Raw genomic sequence first — 20,065 nt, forward strand, 5'->3', positions numbered from 1 at the left:
GAAAGTATATCATTAAAATGTGTGACATGGGAAGGTATTTAGACGAGATATTGCTTTCCTATAATACAATCGGATTGTTTGTACTCTGTATATAAAATATATAAATCTATATCATTATTGTATATCGTTTACTAAACGAATTCTTTCATAACAAACTAAATTATCCATAAAGACAAACTATATTTAGGTTTTGAAAAAAAAACAATAATAGTAGATATTTCTTACACTAGTTAAAAAATGTTTGGGTTTGGATTAAGATGGCGTGTTTTTGATTGATTTTACCTCGAGAAACATGAAAATACCATTTATGACCCAAAATTGTTGCTTTTGTGCTACATAGAGCAACACTTCATATACTATTAAAAAGCCTCGAATACATAATAAATTTACAAAAACATTTCTTAACAAATCTGAAAAGTCTCTCCAAATATTAATTTGTTTGAGGTGATCTTTTTTATTATGAGGTTCTATGTCTTCACTTTACAACAAACTATGATTATTATTACTGTGATAAATATTGAATATATGAAATTAATTCATATTTTGATATATTAAACCATTAACAATTAGTTTCAAAACAAACAAAAAATCTGAGTAGTATACCTTACGTACAAGTTGAGAAATTGATACTTGAACGTGATCGAAGAATTTCTATTTGTAGACTCCAAGCAGTTAGGCGACTTTAGGACCACTATCCACACCGCCAGCAAGTCCAAAACGTTGGAGAGAAAGAATGTCATGAAGGCCAAACTGAACATGGAGGAGTTAAAGATAACAGCCCAAGCCAATCCCCTTAAATCAATGAGGGGCCATGCAAGATATTTCGGGATTTCACAACAGACTATCTAGAGAGCAATAAAAAAAAGAGGGTGAAAAGAGCCTTCTTTTTTTGGTGGAGAGGCCACTTTTGATACCAACAATGAAAGCCACCCATCTCCTCCGTAGTAAGACTCTTTTGAACAAGAATTTTGAGTTATTTTGAACTCTTTTGAACTCTTTTTTTGACAATTTTGCCCACCCTAAATCCCTGATTGTCTCTTGGTTGCCAACACTGGAACAAAATGACAAAGAACTACCTCTGCAGCGGGTACCAGGCACTTCGCCACCGCCTGAAGCCCTCATTACCGATAAGGGCAGCTCCATTAATGTTTAAGAGAGCTCAGACACACATCTATTTATAGTATTAATTTTGTTAAAATAATATTTTTTATTAATGGATTATATCTTGCTGAAGTTTAAAATTCAAGATTTTAATGAACCACTTAAAATAAAAGCCATCAAAAAAACATGATATTATTCTAAGCGAGAAAGAAGTTAAAAAAAATTATATGATAAATATCACAGTAAGAAAAATATTATAATTGTTGATGAGTATCATAGTTATTATAAAATTATATATATATATATATATTTGTTCGCCAGCATTCCATGACAAAGGAGCGAAAAAGTATTGTAAAAGGAAGGAAAGGAATAATTTAACATGATTTCTACGTAAATCTGGCTCTCAATTACGGACCACTCTTCTCTCTGCCACCGACCTTGATTTATTTCATTATCATTTATCACAAAAACGTATTTATAGTCTACTTATTTTCATATCAAATTATCATTTACACAAAAAAAACACACATTAGATTCGGTAAAAAATACTGATTTATAAAAAAATTACTATTTCATGATATTTTGCTATATGTTAAGAAAACATTTTAATAAATGATTTACGGTATAAATTCCTACATTGAATAAATATTTAATTTACTCCATGTTAATTTTATTATTTTTAAAATGTGCAAATTAAATCATATGTTGATTATCGTATCACTTTAAGAAAATAACTGAAACACATAGAGAAAAATTAGAATTGTTTGTACAAAATCAAATGTAGTTATAAATACTTATTTATTCTTGCAATATATTATTTAAAAGCATGTGAACTTTTCAAAACCATCTCATTATTATGCTATGGAATAATTTAAAAAAATGTGCAATAGTTTGTAAGAAAAAATCATGATTTATATATACATTTTCTTTTCGAAAACAATTAGAAGATTTTTCTAAGTATTTATTAGAAAGCAATCTAAAGTGTATTCTTATTTTTTATCATATGATCAATTGTGGACAAACAAAGACAAAATAGTTATATAGTTTATAGTACAATCTTGTGGTTATTTGTATATCATGGCACTTTTAAATGATAGGGCATTTAGTGACCTCATCAAGATACTTGAAATCGATGATCCGATGAACTCAAATGATCCTGATAGAAGAGTCATAGAAAAATCTTTCCGGAAATTAGCTCTGAAAACACATCCTGATAAGGTAAAAACAACTATCGAACGATTGTGATTAAAGAGTCTGTAAATATTATATATATATTTCAGGTAAGTAATAAAAAAAATTATCTTAATACATTAATATAACAAACAATTACAATTAAATAATTATAATAAGAATGACTAAATCGAAATAAAAATTGTATTCATGAATTTATTTTTCAAAAAACTATTCTTTTTAATTTGCTCTCTTAGGGTGGAGATCCCATGAAGTTCAAGAAAATAAATGATGCGTATAACCGACTCATTCAACATATTTCAAAGTTAGAAATAATTGAATCTGACAAGGAACTAACAACTACTTCAGTCATTATCGAAATATCGAAGCAGGCTATTAGTAAATGGATTGAAAAATTAAAAGTTTACGGAATCCCACGTACATCCAACTTTAAGAGTACACTATTTGAAGTATATGAAATAAACACATATAAATAAATACCTTACGAATATGAATTTAATTCCGTTTTCAGGGACCTTATAAGCATTATAAAGGTAGAAGTCGTTCAATCGGACCTATTTCAATTACATTGTATGAAGAACCACAAGATGGTATACCAAAAGTTCATATTAGATGTGAAAATTATATGTTATGGATTCAAGAACAGAAACTACCACTTCATCTACATGTTAATAAGAATAAAAAAATCATGTTTGATCAATGGAGGATTATGAATGTGGCAGAATTTGGATTTGTGTCGAGTTCAATTTATAGTAAGGGAAGTTGCGTTGCAGCATATAAACAATGGTCCGAAGAGTTTGAATCAAATAAGAGAAGTCAAAATAATGAGGATCCTAGTGAAAAAAAGGAACAACAAGAAAGAAAAAGATATGAAAATATACAATCACAAAAAACAAATATTAATATTTCTAAAAAAAATGATGAAGAATCAGTTCCTACTTCTAAATTACTCGATAAAGAATCTCATAAACCATGGTGGAGTGTATATTCAGAGAAATATAAACTTGATGAAACTACTCAAACATCCGAATATGATTCAAAGAATTCAGCTGTTTTTCCAAATGTGTTTTCAATGACAACTAATACATACAAAGATTATTCGAAGTCTAATTCAAATAAAGAAAAATTAATAAACATGGCATCTCAACAGGAAAAAAATGATACAGAAAACATTGATTCTGTAAATGCTTCACATGCTAACACTCAAATAAACTCTTTGCCCTATTCAGAGATTAAAAAAAAGTCTATTCAACCTAATATTTTTAAAAAACCGAGTAATGTTTATCTTGATACGAACAATTGTGTTCAGTCTAACTCTAATTCTAAAAAATTGGAATCTGTGGAAATTTCAAAAGAACTTAAGCCAAATGAAAATATAGACATATCTCGTGTCGATGATTATTTGCAAACACACTATCCTGCTGAAAGGAACTTCAATTCGTGTGAGTTTTATTTAATTTATCAATTACTAGTATGTTCCACAAATTACATAAATGGGGAGATTTCAAATAAAAATATTAGTTGTACAGGTAATACCGAAGATTTGTTCTTTCTCTTAAATAATAATTCAGCAACTACAGGTAATGCAAAAGTTGCATTAAGAAAATCAAGAACAAATTCTTATAAAGCTTCAAATAGAATAATAGACATGTCCCTTCATGGCAAATCAAACAATTTTAACAAAGATCAACACTATATGTCAGTGTAACGCAGTCATGATTAACTATCGATTAGGTTTACTACAAATAGAAGAACAAATTTTTGAAAGATCAATCAAGCGTAGGGAAAAAGGAGAATCAAACATATTCAATAAATATATGTTAAAAAAATATAATTGATTAGGAGTAAATATTGAAAAGCAATTATTACTATCGAATTGCATCGAGAAAATATATGGTTGTAAAATGAATAAGTTCACCTAAAGCCCTGTTTTTAACCCAAACTATTCAGGTAACCACATAAAGCCTCCAAGTTTGAATCAAGCTGAGGACTTATATTACTCTTTCATAGTCTATTAGCTGGATGATATTATAACGACTGTATTACTAATTTTACAAAATATAATATGTATTCACCGTCCAAGAGACTAACTTATTTTTCAAACTTAGATAATCTGAAAGAGTACACAAGTTATTGTAGACTACCTAACTTCTCGACATTATAAAATGAATTAGAGACCCAAAGATGAACAAAGTATTTTACTTGAAAAAGCTTCGACATACGGACAGCAAAATAATTAATAAGACACTTTCCTAAAACTTTGTAAATAGGTATATAAATATATAATATTGTTGTCAAATCTTAATATTTCAGATTTTAGATCACTTTTGATAAGAATGTCCAAATCCAACTCAGCAATTACTTCATCCTTCAACGTGGCGAAGAGTTTGTATATATCGTTCTCACAAAATTTGAGTCACTATACCAGCAGCGAGAGTTCTTCCATCACATCTTAACATAAAACGACCCAAATCCCTATAGTCAGAGTACAATTCTAATCCAACAGCAGTTTCTGTTTGTATTTCTACAACTGCATTTGAATTCTTAGGAAGACATCGCGGTTTTTTCTTTATTACTTGTCCATTCGATTTATTAAGGAGTGACACTAACTTTGCCAATGAAGCTTGTACATATATATTACCACAATGTAATACCATAGCGGATCCTTTAATTAATGGAATTGGAGAATCAAACACAACTATTCGGGCTCTAAGTGCTTTGCTTGACGGAACTGGAAACTGAGGATCAGAAAGTATCATCCCTGGAGAAAGTTGATCACTTAAGCCCGAAATATTTATTGAAACGAAATCCCCTGCAAACCCAGATTTAGCGATGTTTTTTACGGTTCCCAATTCGCCTGAAGGACAAACCAAAATTTTATCATCTTTTAATACAAATCCACTCACAATTTGACCAGATATAGATATCCCTGAGGACTGTTCAGCCTTAAATACGTCTGACACTGACATCCGAAAAGGCTTCTGAAGAAGGCGTTCAGGAGGATTAAGATCATCAATACAATGTAATAAAGTTTTAAATTTAGTTTTCCAATAAATTAAATGGGTTGAAGGTTCAGTTAGATTATCACCTGTAAGTCCAGAAATAGGAATATAGGTGATATCTTGATTCTTATAACCTATTTGCTTTAAAAATATGTTCATTTTCGATCGGATTTCTTCAAACCTTTTTTCACTCCAACCTACGGTATCCAATTTATTAATGGCTATAATGATCGGATTAATTCCAAGGGAACGAAGGAGAAGTCCATGCTCACGAGTTTGTCCCCCAGAGTCTAAGCCTACTTCAAATTCACCGGTATTGGAATTAATAACTAAAATTGCAGCATCAGCCTGATACGTTCCACTAATCATATTAGGTATGAAATCTTTATGTCCTGGAGCGTCCAAGATATGGATTGTTTTCGAATTAGTTGAAAACTGAACAGAACCACAATTAATAGTAATTCCTCTGGACCGCTCCTCAGATGTTTCATCAAGTACCCAAGCGTACGAAAATGAACTTTTGCCGCTTTTTTTGGATTCTATTTCATATTTATGTAGCGTTTTAGAAGAGACTTCTCCCATGTTGTGTAGGAAATGCCCCACAATAGTTGATTTCCCGGAATCCACATGTCCAGCTACAATTAAATTAAGAGAATCCTTACGCGAGCCTTGGCTTTTGAAAGAAGAGAGGACGTCAATGTTGTTTTTGCGCATTGGAGGAGCATTGCAGGCTGAGATGGGAGAGTTGGGAGTCCTTGCGTTTAAATTTTTGAAGGGAAGTGGTGCCGCCGCCTCCTCCTCAGCAATGGGCATGCGTCGCATTGGGAGTGCTTTAGGAGCCAGAGACTCTGCCTTTGTGGTTGTGGCGGGTAGAGGGGCAGGAGTGAGTGGAGTGAGTGGAGTGAGTGGAGAGACTCTTCTGCGTCTCGCTGCCTCTGAATGAAATGTTGGAGGATTATTGAGAAGTGTGTTCAAGGCGAGTGATGAATCAAAATCACACTTCCAAATTTGGTCCTTGATGCGCGACTCTGGAATTGAGTCCAATCCCAGGACATCCAGGATCTCTTCCAAAGCCTCGCCCATTCGCTCATTGTCCTCAGGGCTCAGAAGAGGCAAAGGAGGAGATAAGTTCGAGGAATCCTCTTCACACTCCACGCCCCACTCTCCAGGATTAAGGAACTCCGTCATCTTGGGACTTTTCCCGCTTCGTTCGTAAATGAACTCCTTCTCCATCGAAGTACTGAGTTCACAGATACTCTCAGGGTAGCTAGAACCGTAGTCATCATCCTCGTAGTCATCCAAATCTATCTTCCGAATCTCTCTATGTCGAGACATATTTTATATATATCACAATTTCGCATTGGGCATAAGGCCTCAATAGTCCAGGCTAAAACTAGAGTTTCTTCATCTCTTTTTCTTGTTAAACTCTGGACTCTCATAATCCACGGAGAACCTCGCTAACACAAAAATATCCTATGTATTTAGTTGTCAGCTGTCGATTTCGGCTTCTCGCTTAATACGTCATAACAATTTCATAATTGATTATTTTCATCAACAAATAAAGTAGTAAGATATTCTATACTTATGCTCCGTTTTGAAAAGGCCAGGAATACAATTTCTTGAGCATCGCTCCTCGCTTATATAATATGTATTGCGATTTTATTATTTTGGTTTTTATACAAAAAAAAACATGTATAGCTACGCTTTTAATCAAATATTACAAAGCAATATTATTATACAGTATCATATAAAGCACTCTATAGGCTTTTAATATTACAAAAAAAAATATATATACATCTATTCATTTTAAAAATTGTAAAAAATTATATGACAGTGATAGTGACAGTTGGTATCATTGACCTATTTGGTAACAAAACCAGATGATTTTGGAACTTTTTTATTGTTCTTTTGGAAGAAAGGTTGTGCGATACAATAAAAGTATCGACGTGCTATGTTTTCTACAGAATCGTCGTATACTTCCATAATAATAATTATGTATTCTTGAGCAAAGAAACAAGTCAACAGTTGTATGAAGTATTCTTATTCGAACTCAAACAGCAACTGTTGACATGAAACTCGAACAGTAATACCATATATTTTTCTAAATGCTCAAAGGCGTGCCATTTGCACTCACCTCATTTTTCTAAGTATTTCCATATTTGAATATGAATTATATCATACACCAAAATGATACTGCAACTAATAGAAGCAAGCTGAAATTATCTACGCTGAAAAGAGCTTCCATAGAAATATAAACGACAAAAAATCCTCGCCCAAATGAGTAGACGAGCTACGATTTATAACCCTAATGATGAAAATCCAATGTAGAATGGGTATGTTAAAAAAGAAACCGAAAATCAACATGGTAACCCTGAAATTTGAAGAATGTTTTGGAGAATATAATATTACTCATGACGTTTCATTAGAGCTGCTACAATCAGCTGTGACGAGAGAGGAAGGGAAAAAGGATTTAAAACAATGACAATTCCCAATTCTACTCTGAGTCCAACCAAGTTTTTCAATTATAACTCCGCAACAAACCCTCAGGTGTACACAAACGAAGCTTCAATCAGGTTTTGGATATAAATGAATCTATTTAGGAAAGGATGGTCCTTAAAAATTTCTTCTTTATGTTAGCATTTACAAATTAACGATTTTCAAAACGGAGCATAAGTATAGAATATCTTACTACTTTATTTGTTGATGAAAATAATCAATTATGAAATTGTTATGACGTATTAAGCGAGAAGCCGAAATCGACAGCTGACAACTAAATACATAGGATATTTTTGTGTTAGCGAGGTTCTCCGTGGATTATGAGAGTCCAGAGTTTAACAAGAAAAAGAGATGAAGAAACTATTGTGCTGGAGATATATGACCCTTCAATCATTAGAATAGCCTCTGGTGGCTTCTCTTTTAGTGGTTCAAAGGACGATCTTAGGAACTACTTATCACTGGTCCAAACCAATGTGTTGGAAAAGTAGAAAGATATCTTGCTCTTTCAATGTGCAGAAACTGATGTTCACATGGGAAGTTGACACCTCATGGTATAGGAGGAGAAATAGAGTGCGAAGTGATTATTAATTCAAAGATACTAAACATGAGGAAAAAGGAGGGGTTGGGGTAAAAATTATTGTATTTTCTATTACATCACCCAAATGATATATCCTTCCCACTGACTAAAACTCAGTTCATATCATTCAAGGTGGTGGAAGGGGAAGGTGTGTCGCTTAGATTATGTATTCTGATTTGCTGAACTGAGTGGCGTCACAAATATACTAAACACTCAGATATGAAAACAATAATATAACAACGTAAGTTGATAATTTATAGATCCCTGTCATTCAACAAAATCAAAACCCAAATTTGGCCCATAACATGGGAATGCCATCAGCAAATGGGTTAATCCGGTGGGGAATGGGCATGGTAAAAAAAAACCGAAAATCAACCATTTAACCCTAACAATTTGAAGAATTTTTTGCAGAAGAGAAAGAATAATACTCATGACGTTTCATTAAATCAGCTACAATCAGGACAAGATAGGAAGGAAAAAGAATATAGGATATGACATTTGCAAGAATTACTCCGATTTTAATCCCCAATTCTACTCTAAGTACAACAAGGACTTACAATTATAACTCTGCAAAAAATTCTCAGGGTTACGCTCCGTCTTTTATGAGCACACACGGACGTTCAATCAGGTTTTGAATTTATTTAAAAAGGATGTTCACTACTCAGGGATTAAATGATAATGACAACTGTTAAGGAAAACAAAATTCGTCCTTTTTACTACCAATTACAAATTAAAGGCCCAGCTAAAAAACACACCGGACTTACATGTATGGTCATCAGTGTATTTAGCAGCACCCAAATCTCCAGTGTATTTTGTATCCATTTTTGTGACATCTTTTAATCTCACACGTGCCGCCATCTGCTCCTACAATTTCCTTCTCGTGTGAAACTCAATTTTCGACGAGCAGACAATTGGCTAATTCCGTAGGTTTATTAATGCCAAAAAATAGTCTTTCAAATATTATAGTTTAAGCAAATTGGTAGATAGGGGTTTAGATTTATTCATATGACTTGATATACTACTTTCCACTATAAGTTATTTCATTTTTGTATTATTTTTTCCAGGAAATCGAATTTCAATAACTACCCAAACTGCTAAAGTAAAAGAAACGTCATTGTAGTGCTAAGTGTGCAGTGTCCTCTTGTCAATCACCAGCTGATACATCCTATCACAAATTTCCAAAGGATCCTGAATTTTTCCAAAATTAGGTGAAGGCCTACAAAATAAAAGAGGCGTTAAATTCAAAAACCTCTCACATCTGTAGCAACCATTTTAGCCAATACTGTTATGAAAGAGATCTCCGTTATTAGTTACTTGGACTAGCCTCACGAAAGTTTCTCAAGAAATGATCTGTTCCATTTGAAAATTTTCCTAGGAAATATCATTTGTCCGTTTGGATTACCATGACGTCTTCTGATCCTCTCTTCGACTTCATATTCAAGGAGTCTCGCCTCTTAGTATCTCTCTCTGTAGATATATTCTTCTTTAATAGAAGAATCTTTCATTCTGCAGATGCGCCTTCACATCATGGTCTGTCATAGTGACTTCTTACGTCGTGAGCTCTATGCTCAAGAATCTATAAATTCCTCTATATCTTCTATGGAATCATCCTATACTTTTACATGCGAGTATAAAAACTATAGAGTTACATAAAACGATAAAATAATCTGACTGAATGATCCACTGAAGAAAAGAGAGAGTTATCATCCTCCATTCACTACTCCTTCATTGAATTTCTTGAGTCATTTTCTCCTTAAGTCAACTCTTCTTCGTCTCCTACTCTAAAAAATCTGTTTCATCGATAAGTGTCCTTGATGTATATAACGCAGAAATATCTCATCTCAATAACATTGATATCAATTCCATTTATAAGGTGTAGTTTGTAATATTGTATGGTCTATATTGATAATTATATAATCTGTACACTTTAAGCATCACCCCTGATAAGCGATTTTTTTGTTACTTGTGAGTCTCTTTTGTGATTGAAAAACAAGTGGAAGATGATTTTAGACTTTTACAGATAATGAGTCTCTTTTTTATCGATAGTTTTGTTTGCAAAGCAAATTGTATTCTGCTATTGCATATGAATAATTATTGGGAACTGTTAAGTGATTATTTGTTTAAAAATATAAGTTACTTCTTAGCGTCCGTAGATTTCTATTAGATTATTTTAATATTTTTACAAATTCCCAAGCTAATTGAATCAGAAATCCTTTTCTTAAAAGCTAAATTGTTATTTGATTGAAGACATTAGTTTAAATGTAACAAAATAATATTAAGATTGTTTAAGTATTAATTAAATAATAAGAACATTGATAATATTTTTCTAAATTTAAAATCGCAATTTATGAGTTTTCTGTTATTTTATTTTTTTATCTTATTGAATTAGTTCATAGATATGATTTTGATTTGATTTTAAACCTATGCTCCTACCAAACTTGACCCCTGTATAAATGGTGTCCTAAATATGTTATTAAAGATCTGGACATTTTAAATTAGTGAGTTGTCTTCATAAAAATTCCTTATGTCCATCTTACAAGTTGCAAATCTTACATTTGAGTTAAATTCTTTGAAAATGTAGAGTAAAATACAAGTACGGGCCAGCATTTTCGATAGATTTGCTATATCATTATAATGGGCCTGCTTACTTCTGTCAAATTACAAAAGTCGTGAGCGACGCACCTTTATCATCCACCATATCAATTTCATTTTACCTATTTGGTCAACACGAAAAGATCGTCGGTTGATAGTCTTTAAAGAGGAATACGAATAGAGTGTCAGAAGCAGGGATTCTAAATTGTCGTAGAATGCACTCTCACATCAATTTTTTTTGAAGATTGTCAACATAATTCAAGGTTTTTTCCCCCTATATTATACAATAGGGGTTCCCTATCATAGAAGTTGCATGAAAATGGAGTATGAGTATTTGCACCTCCATGTACTCTTGTCCTTTCAAAATTTCATATTTTAGATAAGTCTAGCACTCACTGTTGATAAACTACAGAGTGGGGTACATCACCCCCCCGCCCCTCCATGATTTTAAAAATGAAAAAAATCATTTCCTTGAAATTTCATAAATTTTGATTTACATTTACTGGGCCAACATCAAAATTTATGTCTATAAACTAAATAAATGAGACACAAATAATTTGAATCATGAGAAATATATTTTCATTTATATGTACTTTCTTACATAATACATGAAATAGTATTATCGGTTTTCCAGGTTTAGTGAAAAAATATTAGAATTTTGTTTTCTAATGGCCAAAGTCAAAAATAAAAAAATCCAAAGTAAAAACATAATCTACAAAGTGGTAATCTTCACAGCTACTCAAGTAGACTCACTATTATATTAGCTTTTTCTTGCGTAGCATTATTCTCTTCTTCATACCTGTTTCTACTACTTGTAAACATTCTGTAATGATAAAGAGTGCATGCGGTACCATTTATGCGGTTAAATACTACAGATGACAAGATAGAGCCGATATGGTACACTTAGGCACAGTTGAATTGTTTACCTTATATTACAAGGATTTTTTTGTACAGACACAAATAATTTAAGGAGCAGCCACGGCTATGGTACATGGATACCACCATGAACTGTATATAAGATATACAAAATTGACAAAGACATGTAACTTTTCACTCTTATAATTGGTGTTTGGTAATGTTTCCAGGTGACAAAGATAAGATATTTAGTTGTAAAAGAACAATTTTGATTGAATACAGCCATTTCGCTATCCAGCGGGCCTTTTGTACTGCACCACTGAAGTAAAGCAATTTCTTTATCTTGGTTCCCTTAAGCCATTAAAACTATATTTCTAGATTAGAAACCATGTATTTCTTACAAGCTGAAAGTAAAAGAACATATTTTCGAGAAACTGCAAATATATTAAGCACATTTTTTTTTTTTTTTTTTTTTTTTTTTTTTTTTTTGCTATTTAAACAGGATTTATTTCAGATAAAAAGAAAAAAACATCTTTAAGACCTATACAAAATGGACAATAATTAATTATTTAATAAATTAAATATCCTCAACTATACAATTAAATAATTTAATTTAATTTTGCATTTTTAGGTATAGAATCACTATCCCTCTGAAATGAAAAGTTACTTAAAGATTAAAAAAAAAAATCTCAATTAAACTTGTTTTATTGAATTCTGTAAAATAGACATACAGTCCAAAATTTCATAGGTATGTTTGAGACAATTATAGGTTTTTTTTTCTTTTTAATTATATAATTACTATATCCTCTGTACATTAATTTTATATATCTATACATTCCAAAAAGCACCTAACAACTTCATCAACAAATAATATTAATTAATTAATTTAGCACTAGTGACCATCGTTTGTTGTTCATCGTTCAAACAAACAGAAAAAGAAAAAAAAAAGCATGGGTGAATACAAAAGATAATAACATCTTAACGAAAATCTGTTAAACAATTAAACTAAAAAAAATATATATATTCCTATCGAGCCTCTCCATCACTTCGTCGGGTATTAAGTGTTCTCTAGTGTTCAACCTGTGGTTGAAGTTCAAAGGTTCGTCTACGCCCAGCATATGAAGAATGAAGTCCACAATTGAATAGATCATTTTGTTCAAGTATGTACTAGCCATACTTGAAGAATTGAACAGCTCAGCAGGACCCATGAAAATTATTTCGTTGAATATTTGTTAAAATTGTCTTTCAAGCATTTTGCCATAAATCCGAACAGCTTTTGAGTCTAATCAGGAGTATAAAGTTTAAAACGGTTTCTATATTTTTTAGACCTATGCCCCATGATGAAATTGGAAAAAACTGGCGGCTCTTTGAAAGATAAGCTTGCTTTGAACTCCATATAAATTTTTCCTAGATGATCTACATTTTGTCTTTAATTTTCTCTGAATGGGGGTATATCTAAGTAAGTGGACTACTCGGATTATTGCGACCTTATTCCATATTTTTACCCTAAATTAATATGGTGCATGTTGCCACGATGTAGTACTAGAGATAGATTCTAGGACTCTCTCTGGGTCAGTGTTGATGCCGATCTCTCCATCTTCTTTTTTTTATTGAGACCCCAAGAAGAGTTGTTCTACTAGAGAATTTCAATAACGAAAAACATCTCTTCAATGGTTATTCCAGTGAAGATACAACTTCCGTCTTGTTGGTATTAAACACATAATTCTTGAAAAAAAAAAAAAAATATTTCGTGCTGTTTTCCATAGATTATAATATTCTCATTTCAAATTGCTTATATTGACTTTGTAAAAATTTTTCAAATTTAATAATATTTCATACGGTGTGTTATTATTATAGGTAAACATCTCTATTATACCGCCAATGCAATGTTTTTTACATGAGAAGGGGGGCCTGATGCACCCTACTACAGAGTAATTTATATTTGTTTATCTTCTTTTAAAATGTTAATATAATATTCATGTGACGTGCCAAATATTGGACCTGTACTTCATTCTTTAACTTTTGCTACTTCATCGTATACAACTACTTTAACTTTCTTTGCAATCAACTGTGTAATTCAGTTTTTACTATCTCCATCATTGATTTAGGTAATTCATACTTTAACACTAAAATATTTTTTTACTGATTCTGAGTCTTTTAGTATATGTTACTCGATACAATTTGCTTGACAAAATGGATAATTAGAACTCATCTTGAATTTATGAATCGAGAATAATTAAACATAAATTCGTCAAGAAAATGTTCGAACACAGACGTGACTCTTAAGCTTGTTCTCATAAAAAAGTGCACCAAAGCTTAGTGTAAAGTAAGCCTAAATGTCCCAATGTACTTATTAATCTTTCTTAGTATAAAATGAACTATTTCAACAATTGCCAACAAAATTACTCAGATTTCATATTTGATGGGAAATTTCCAAATTTAGAAGGACATTTATTTATTAGAATCGATGAGGATCTACAAAATTAAATTACATTGAAACAAAAATTAATTGTATTATATAAATAGTTTTAATTTTAATTAAAACATCTAAATTATATTGTATTGAGTATTCACTTCAAAATTAATTGCAGGTCCGCAAAAGAAATCAAGATCAGGTAATATTTCTCATTTGAATTAATCTTTCCAGTGTGAGTGTGATCCTTAAATATAATTTTTTCTTTATCAAAGGATTAATGCCTGATATTAATTCCTGTAGAACTATATATTGGAGTCTGTTGAGCCTTTTTATATATCTGGCACTATAATCACCTATTGGGAAACCTTATTATATTAACCTGTTTTTTCCCTCCAAAAAGTAAGGAGGTTTTTTTCCATTCATCATTATATTATTCATTCGAAATATATAACCCCATACCAATACACGTGTGTTATTATTGTCCAGTGTTTTATTATACAGTAAGTAATACAATCCATTTATTTCATTATCCTTGGTTATTGAGAGATGCCTAAATCCTCACATGGTCCTTCAAGCAGCATATCGAACATAAGTTGGATTGCTATTACTCAAAATATCATAGATTCCTTTGATAAGAAATAACCGGTCGGACTGACTTCTTTGAGCATATTAGAAGAATGGATTGTAGTGTGGTATTTGAAGCTTAAAGGGTTAATTATAAAACCATACGTGTGGGGTTTGAAGCTTTAAAGGCTCATTGTAACATCGAACATATTCAGTTAGAAATCTTTCAATATATTAGATGAAGGAGTTGTATTGTGGTCTTTGAAACATAACATGCGCATTGTAATACTATTTGTTTTTAGAGATTGCAAGAGTAATTTTGTATTTTAAGCTAAAATAATAATTTAAACTTTAATTATTCTTTATAAATTATAGAAATCTCTAAAGAATGATTCAAGGTAAACATTCAACCTCGATATTGGTTGAGGATTCTGAGGCTTGGAGAGTTATTCCGAGAATCTACTCCAATTAGTGCAACCTCACAGGAAGAAGCGGCTATCAGTAGAGAGCTAAAAAATTATTTTAAAGAGAAACAATTATATAATCCGTTGTTTGATTTGTAGAACGTATAATCTCCACTCAAGTAAGAAATGTCCCAAATATCTTAAAATGATCAAATAAAGAAAATAAATATTTTATGTAAAACATAACTCCACAAAGAATATGAAAACAGCTCATTCTAATTCACAATTTAGTTCTATAATTAATATTTATAATTAACCATTCAATTTTTTTCTTTCTTTTTGTTTCACGAAGTTTTTGAAATAACACTTCTTTTTACAGTTCTGTTGTACCACATCGATGGTGAAGGAGGATAAAAATGACGGCGTTCCTTTCCAAATGATCCTATGTGCTGCTGATAAAGATAGAGATAATTCCATCAATTGATCATTTATAAAATATGTTTCCAGTATAACCCATGTGTACTCTGGGTGTGAGGAAATAATAGATCGCCATACAGTCTCTGGACGTCTTGGAGTATTTTAAAATCACTTACATTCGTTTATTTAATTGAGCCTCAGACTTACCTTCTAACATCAATGTGACGTTGTTGTCTTACACATCAATTATATGTCTCGAGGTCCCAAAATCTAGTTGAAACCCCTAGAATGTCTTTATGATCAAATCTCTAAGATCTTTTTGTGAATCGACGAATAATAGGAGGTTGAAGGACAACCTTCACGACAACTATTTCTTAGAACAGTTCAACCAAATAGGGAACAATCTGATCTACGTATTGGGGGAAAATCCTCCCACTAATTATTTAAAATAATTTTTTATGTATTTTGATATAACATTTTTGGTCAAGACTGAATGTTTTTCTAACTTAGTATGAGGAAAATTAGCTTTTTCACCCCCAAACAAGCTTTTGGAATCGCCTATGAAAAAACTGTGGGTCAGTAATAGTTTTGGCCCTTATCAATGGTTTTCTTGTTTAAAGTACTTGATCGGTCTTTCGGGAGCATTTTTTTAATCTTTTATATTTGTTTGATTCCGAGACAATTTTTCTTTAAAATCCATCAGAACAATCCCTGAAATACTATATAAATTGGCAATGCATTAAACATATTCTAATTATATTCAATATCGCTTGTCTCGCTTATAGTCGAAACATAATAGCAACGCTCTGTCCTGGTTACTTATAAAATACAAACCCTATCATCTCTGAAGTGAATATATTTTTTAGAATTCAAGTGATCTAAAATAATTTAATATTAAGTCAAGCACTTCAATTTAGTCAAATAGTACTGGTAACTATTAAAGCATTGAAAGAGAAATTACCGCAACTCCTAAGTGTAACTATCTTTGAAAATCTTTCCCATGATATTACCTTTGAACCTTTCAAAACTTAATATGATGGGAAGATAAAGAGAATGGACACCTGAAACCTTCAATCACGACAGCAAGTTTCTGAAATACAAAAACACTCCTATCACCAACTTCGATTCCAAAAGGATTTTCAGTGGGATGTCGTACATAAATGTATCAATAAAAGTTCCATCTGATAGAAGTTCACGTCTTAAGTATAATAATTAGACCAAAATATATTCAGATTTACTATGAACATAGGTCATAACCCATAAGTTCTAAATATTGTAATATGAATTAATAATTATAAATTTTAACTTTAATATTAGACACATATTACAACTGTCAACGTCAATAATGACCAAACCATCATCGTAGACAACAGTTCCAATAGCCAAATTTATATACCTAAAAATGTAGGGATTATATGGCTTGTTTTCAAGAGTGGTCATCTTTTTCTTCGGTGTGAGGAAATATTTGTTTTTGCTGTTACTTCGGATTTTTTTATATCGGTGTGTTAGTTATCAAAGGAGAAATTAATTTGAACAGTTCTGAATTTCAATGGACTGGACTAAAGATTTTTTTTTTGTTGAAATTGGTTCTCTAACAACCCAACAACAGTGTAATCTAAGAATATAATCATACTTTATGATGTTGAACATAATTTTTTTCTTCAATAGTGGAAAGTTTTTTCCCCAAAGAAAACAGCTGCAATCATCCCTTCCACTCCAAATCCGTGGCACTTAAAAATGAACTTTCCCTCCAACTCTGAAGAGCAGGCGGATAAAATGTGCAACGGGTATTTAAAAAGTTTGAATTTACCTAAAACATGGAAGAAGGGATCATGAGTTCCATATCTAAAATCAAGTAGAAAGCGATTTACTGCCCAATTTCAGATATCCTCTGGTTGTTTATTTTTTAATACTCCCTGTAAGGACTACGGCAAAATGTTCAACAGAGTTATGCATGCGTTTGCAAGTTACCCGGCACTCGAAATTTTCAGAGATTTTATCCTTCTGAACATAGTTGGAGTTACAGAAAAATTTAAAACTCCTTTTAATTTTATTTGGTAACTCCTTAAAATCGAAAGTGCTCCTAAATAAAAAGGTATGGAGTTTTCCTTGTCAAGCTATAAAAACATGATTGGAGAGAAGTTGCCAGTAGTGGAGCCTATCAGAAGGGAATAAATTAGAGTTATTCTGATCAAAGACTGAGTCCGATATTTTGCCTTCTCTGTTTGGATGGCAAGGGCGTATCAGTCTTCATGGAACTAAGCTGAGGAAATATTACACTACTACCACTCATTGTCAGATAAAAACTTAAAACTCTTGTGCAGTTGCATGCACACTTATAAGAAATTTAAAATTATTCCGGATCTTCAAAATAATTATTGTTTTATCCTTTTATTTAAATATTATGTAACCACTGTTCATTCTTTTTTATGAAATTTTATGAAAATGGCTCTCCTTTCTTTATTGTTTTATTGTCAAATTTTATAAAAGAAATATTTTATTGAAAATGGATTGATTACTAACATCTGATAAAGCAATTTTTCAAAATGTTTGACTTTGTTTTAGGGAATTAATTTTAGACTAAAATGTTTATTAATTAGATATTACTTGATATGTAACTTCTCTGAATAAATATAGTAATAAAAAAAGTGTAAAAAAAAAGAAAGATAATAATTAGGTTAATAATACTTTTATAACTTATTAACCCATTTGAGCTATCTTCATAGTAAATCTCCAACGTTTAATAATTCTTTGTTCCATTTCATTATTCTAATATCCTTGACGTGGTTCTCTGTCAAATTATGAACATTTATGGCTGACATCATAATGAAAACTCTCTTAAATTCATCGTTAAAGATAGGAGTGTTTTTGTATTTAAATAATTCGCTATCGTGATTGATGGTTTTAGGAGCCTATTCTTTCAATTTAATTTATTGATATTAATAATACTAATATTATTACTCTTTCTATTCTGTTCATATCATGAGCCAAATAAGTTATTTTGAAAAATGTTGTTTAAGGGTTTTGGCTGCTTTAATTGAACATGATGCTCCATCAGTAATGAAAACTTTCAGTCTTTCGCCACTGAAATCGGAGCCAAGAACGTTGCTGATACTTTTTAGATGAACATTTGTAATCTTTTCATTGTCCGCTTTTGTAACATCTTCCAAATTAATCAGATAATGACGACACAAAAAATAACCATCTAAAAGACCAATAAGCACTTCTGTTATGGATCGCTGTTGAGAATTTGTATTTTCGTCCAATGTAAGAAATATACCCTCCCCTTCAGGTTCTTGGAATCATTTTTTTTCTTGTGTAACAATTCTTTACTTTGAGATTTCATTGATTTGGTGATGGAAAAGCGAGAGAGAATTACTTTTCAATTGTAAATTTCCGGAACTTAACAAAATTTGGACGATTCACGATAGGGAGTGGAATATTGCAGGATATCAGGATCTTGTTATATTATAAATAAAATTGGAATGTTCAGAATTGCTATTAATTATGGGACTTGCATACAATACCAGATTCCTTCTATGAATTTGAGTTTTACTGTGTTCTACTTTGAACGTCTTCACATATAATCAGAATTTTTTGAAAAAGCTATGATAAAAGAGGGCTCCCTATCTCAATATTAGTTTTTGTATACCAAAGTTGTCATTATCAGTGATGAATATTATATCTTGAACACTTCAAGCTTCACTCCCAATTTCCTTAGTACTCGTAAGACCAAATATAATTAGAGAACATCAAATTCATCATTACATCGCGCATTCGGTAGTACTTAAAAAAGCATATCTAGTCATAGTTACACCTGAGATACAAGTATAACTACTATTTGAAAGAATATTAAAGGATGACGTTTAATAAGGAGAACAAATTCACCAGAGTCCAGAAGTGTAAAGAAGTATAATTAATGTTGCTTGATGCTGCAAGTAAAATATGTGAAGTATATATTAATGAAGAATAGCAGAGACGACAAAGAATAACAAAAATAGTCTAAATGATTTAGTATCAAAGGGTATTAATACAAATACAAAGTCAAGAGGAGTCAATATATATCAAGGAAGAAGAAGTCAAAGTCGTAGGAGATCATGAAACTACAGTCAAGAAAAATTGTGTAATGTGGAGACAGTGTGGTTTCCAATTTTCTCCTAAGAATGGGAAAATTTGCCATAAAAAAAGTGTGGAATGCGCAAGCATTGGTAAGAAGGGCCACTATGCTAGAGTATACAGGTTTGTAAAAGAAAACTCTATTTCGATCATCAACTCTATTCAAAAATTTGAACTGAATAAATTAATCATTGATGCATTGAATGTCCATGGAAATTACTTCAAATATAATGGCTAGATATTACAATGGTGCAATTGTATCTGTCGCTGGATCAAAAATTCAAAGTAAATATCGATTCTAACCCAATTAAAAGGGTATTGTTTAGAATATAAC

At 31.4% G+C, this 20,065-nt stretch overlaps 2 protein-coding genes across 15 annotated transcripts; one reads left to right on the top strand and one right to left on the bottom strand.

The window, feature by feature from the left end:
• Positions 1–1,427: 1,427 nt before the first annotated feature.
• On the top strand, positions 1,428–16,464 carry LOC121127298 (uncharacterized). 14 transcript variants are annotated; one of them, XR_011782629.1, is made up of 8 exons: positions 1,428–1,572; positions 2,199–2,319; positions 2,529–2,741; positions 2,804–3,734; positions 13,672–13,922; positions 13,976–14,140; positions 14,406–14,429; positions 14,503–14,694. XR_011782629.1 is itself a non-coding variant. In XM_071892094.1 (5 exons), exons 2-5 carry the CDS (start codon positions 2,242–2,244, stop codon positions 4,454–4,456), a joined length of 1,278 nt encoding a protein of 425 aa, XP_071748195.1. In that variant the 5' UTR covers positions 1,428–1,572; positions 2,199–2,241; the 3' UTR covers positions 4,457–5,446. The 14 variants fall into 14 exon arrangements, 8 of the variants coding, with proteins under 8 accessions (XP_071748195.1, XP_071748196.1, XP_071748194.1 ...); XR_011782625.1 differs by lacking the exons at positions 1,428–1,572; positions 14,503–14,694 and adding exons at positions 1,782–1,881; positions 15,578–16,464 and having other exon boundaries at positions 2,046–2,319; XR_005867743.2 differs by lacking the exons at positions 1,428–1,572; positions 14,503–14,694 and adding an exon at positions 15,578–16,464 and having other exon boundaries at positions 2,033–2,319.
• Positions 4,476–8,891, bottom strand: HBS1 (translation elongation factor EF-1alpha (GTPase) HBS1). The gene has a single exon (XM_040722621.2). The coding sequence runs from the start codon at positions 6,627–6,629 to the stop codon at positions 4,695–4,697; it is 1,935 nt and encodes a 644-aa protein (XP_040578555.1). The 5' UTR covers positions 6,630–8,891; the 3' UTR covers positions 4,476–4,694.
• Positions 16,465–20,065: the final 3,601 nt, after the last annotated feature.

Source organism: Lepeophtheirus salmonis, chromosome 12 (genome assembly GCF_016086655.4).
Source record: "Lepeophtheirus salmonis chromosome 12, UVic_Lsal_1.4, whole genome shotgun sequence".
NCBI lineage: Eukaryota > Metazoa > Arthropoda > Copepoda > Siphonostomatoida > Caligidae > Lepeophtheirus > Lepeophtheirus salmonis.

Excerpts from the sequence above, each read along its gene's own strand:
- LOC121127298 (XM_040722622.2), top strand. The coding sequence starts at position 2,179 with ATGGCACTTTTAAATGATAGGGCATTTAGTGACCTCATCAAGATACTT. Across the intron at positions 3,735-14,405 it reads TGAAAGGAACTTCAATTCGT|GTCCGCAAAAGAAATCAAGA; the intron begins GTGAGTTTTATT and ends AATTAATTGCAG. Across the intron at positions 14,430-14,502 it reads GCAAAAGAAATCAAGATCAG|GATTAATGCCTGATATTAAT; the intron begins GTAATATTTCTC and ends TCTTTATCAAAG.
- HBS1 (XM_040722621.2), bottom strand. The coding sequence starts at position 6,629 with ATGTCTCGACATAGAGAGATTCGGAAGATAGATTTGGATGACTACGAG.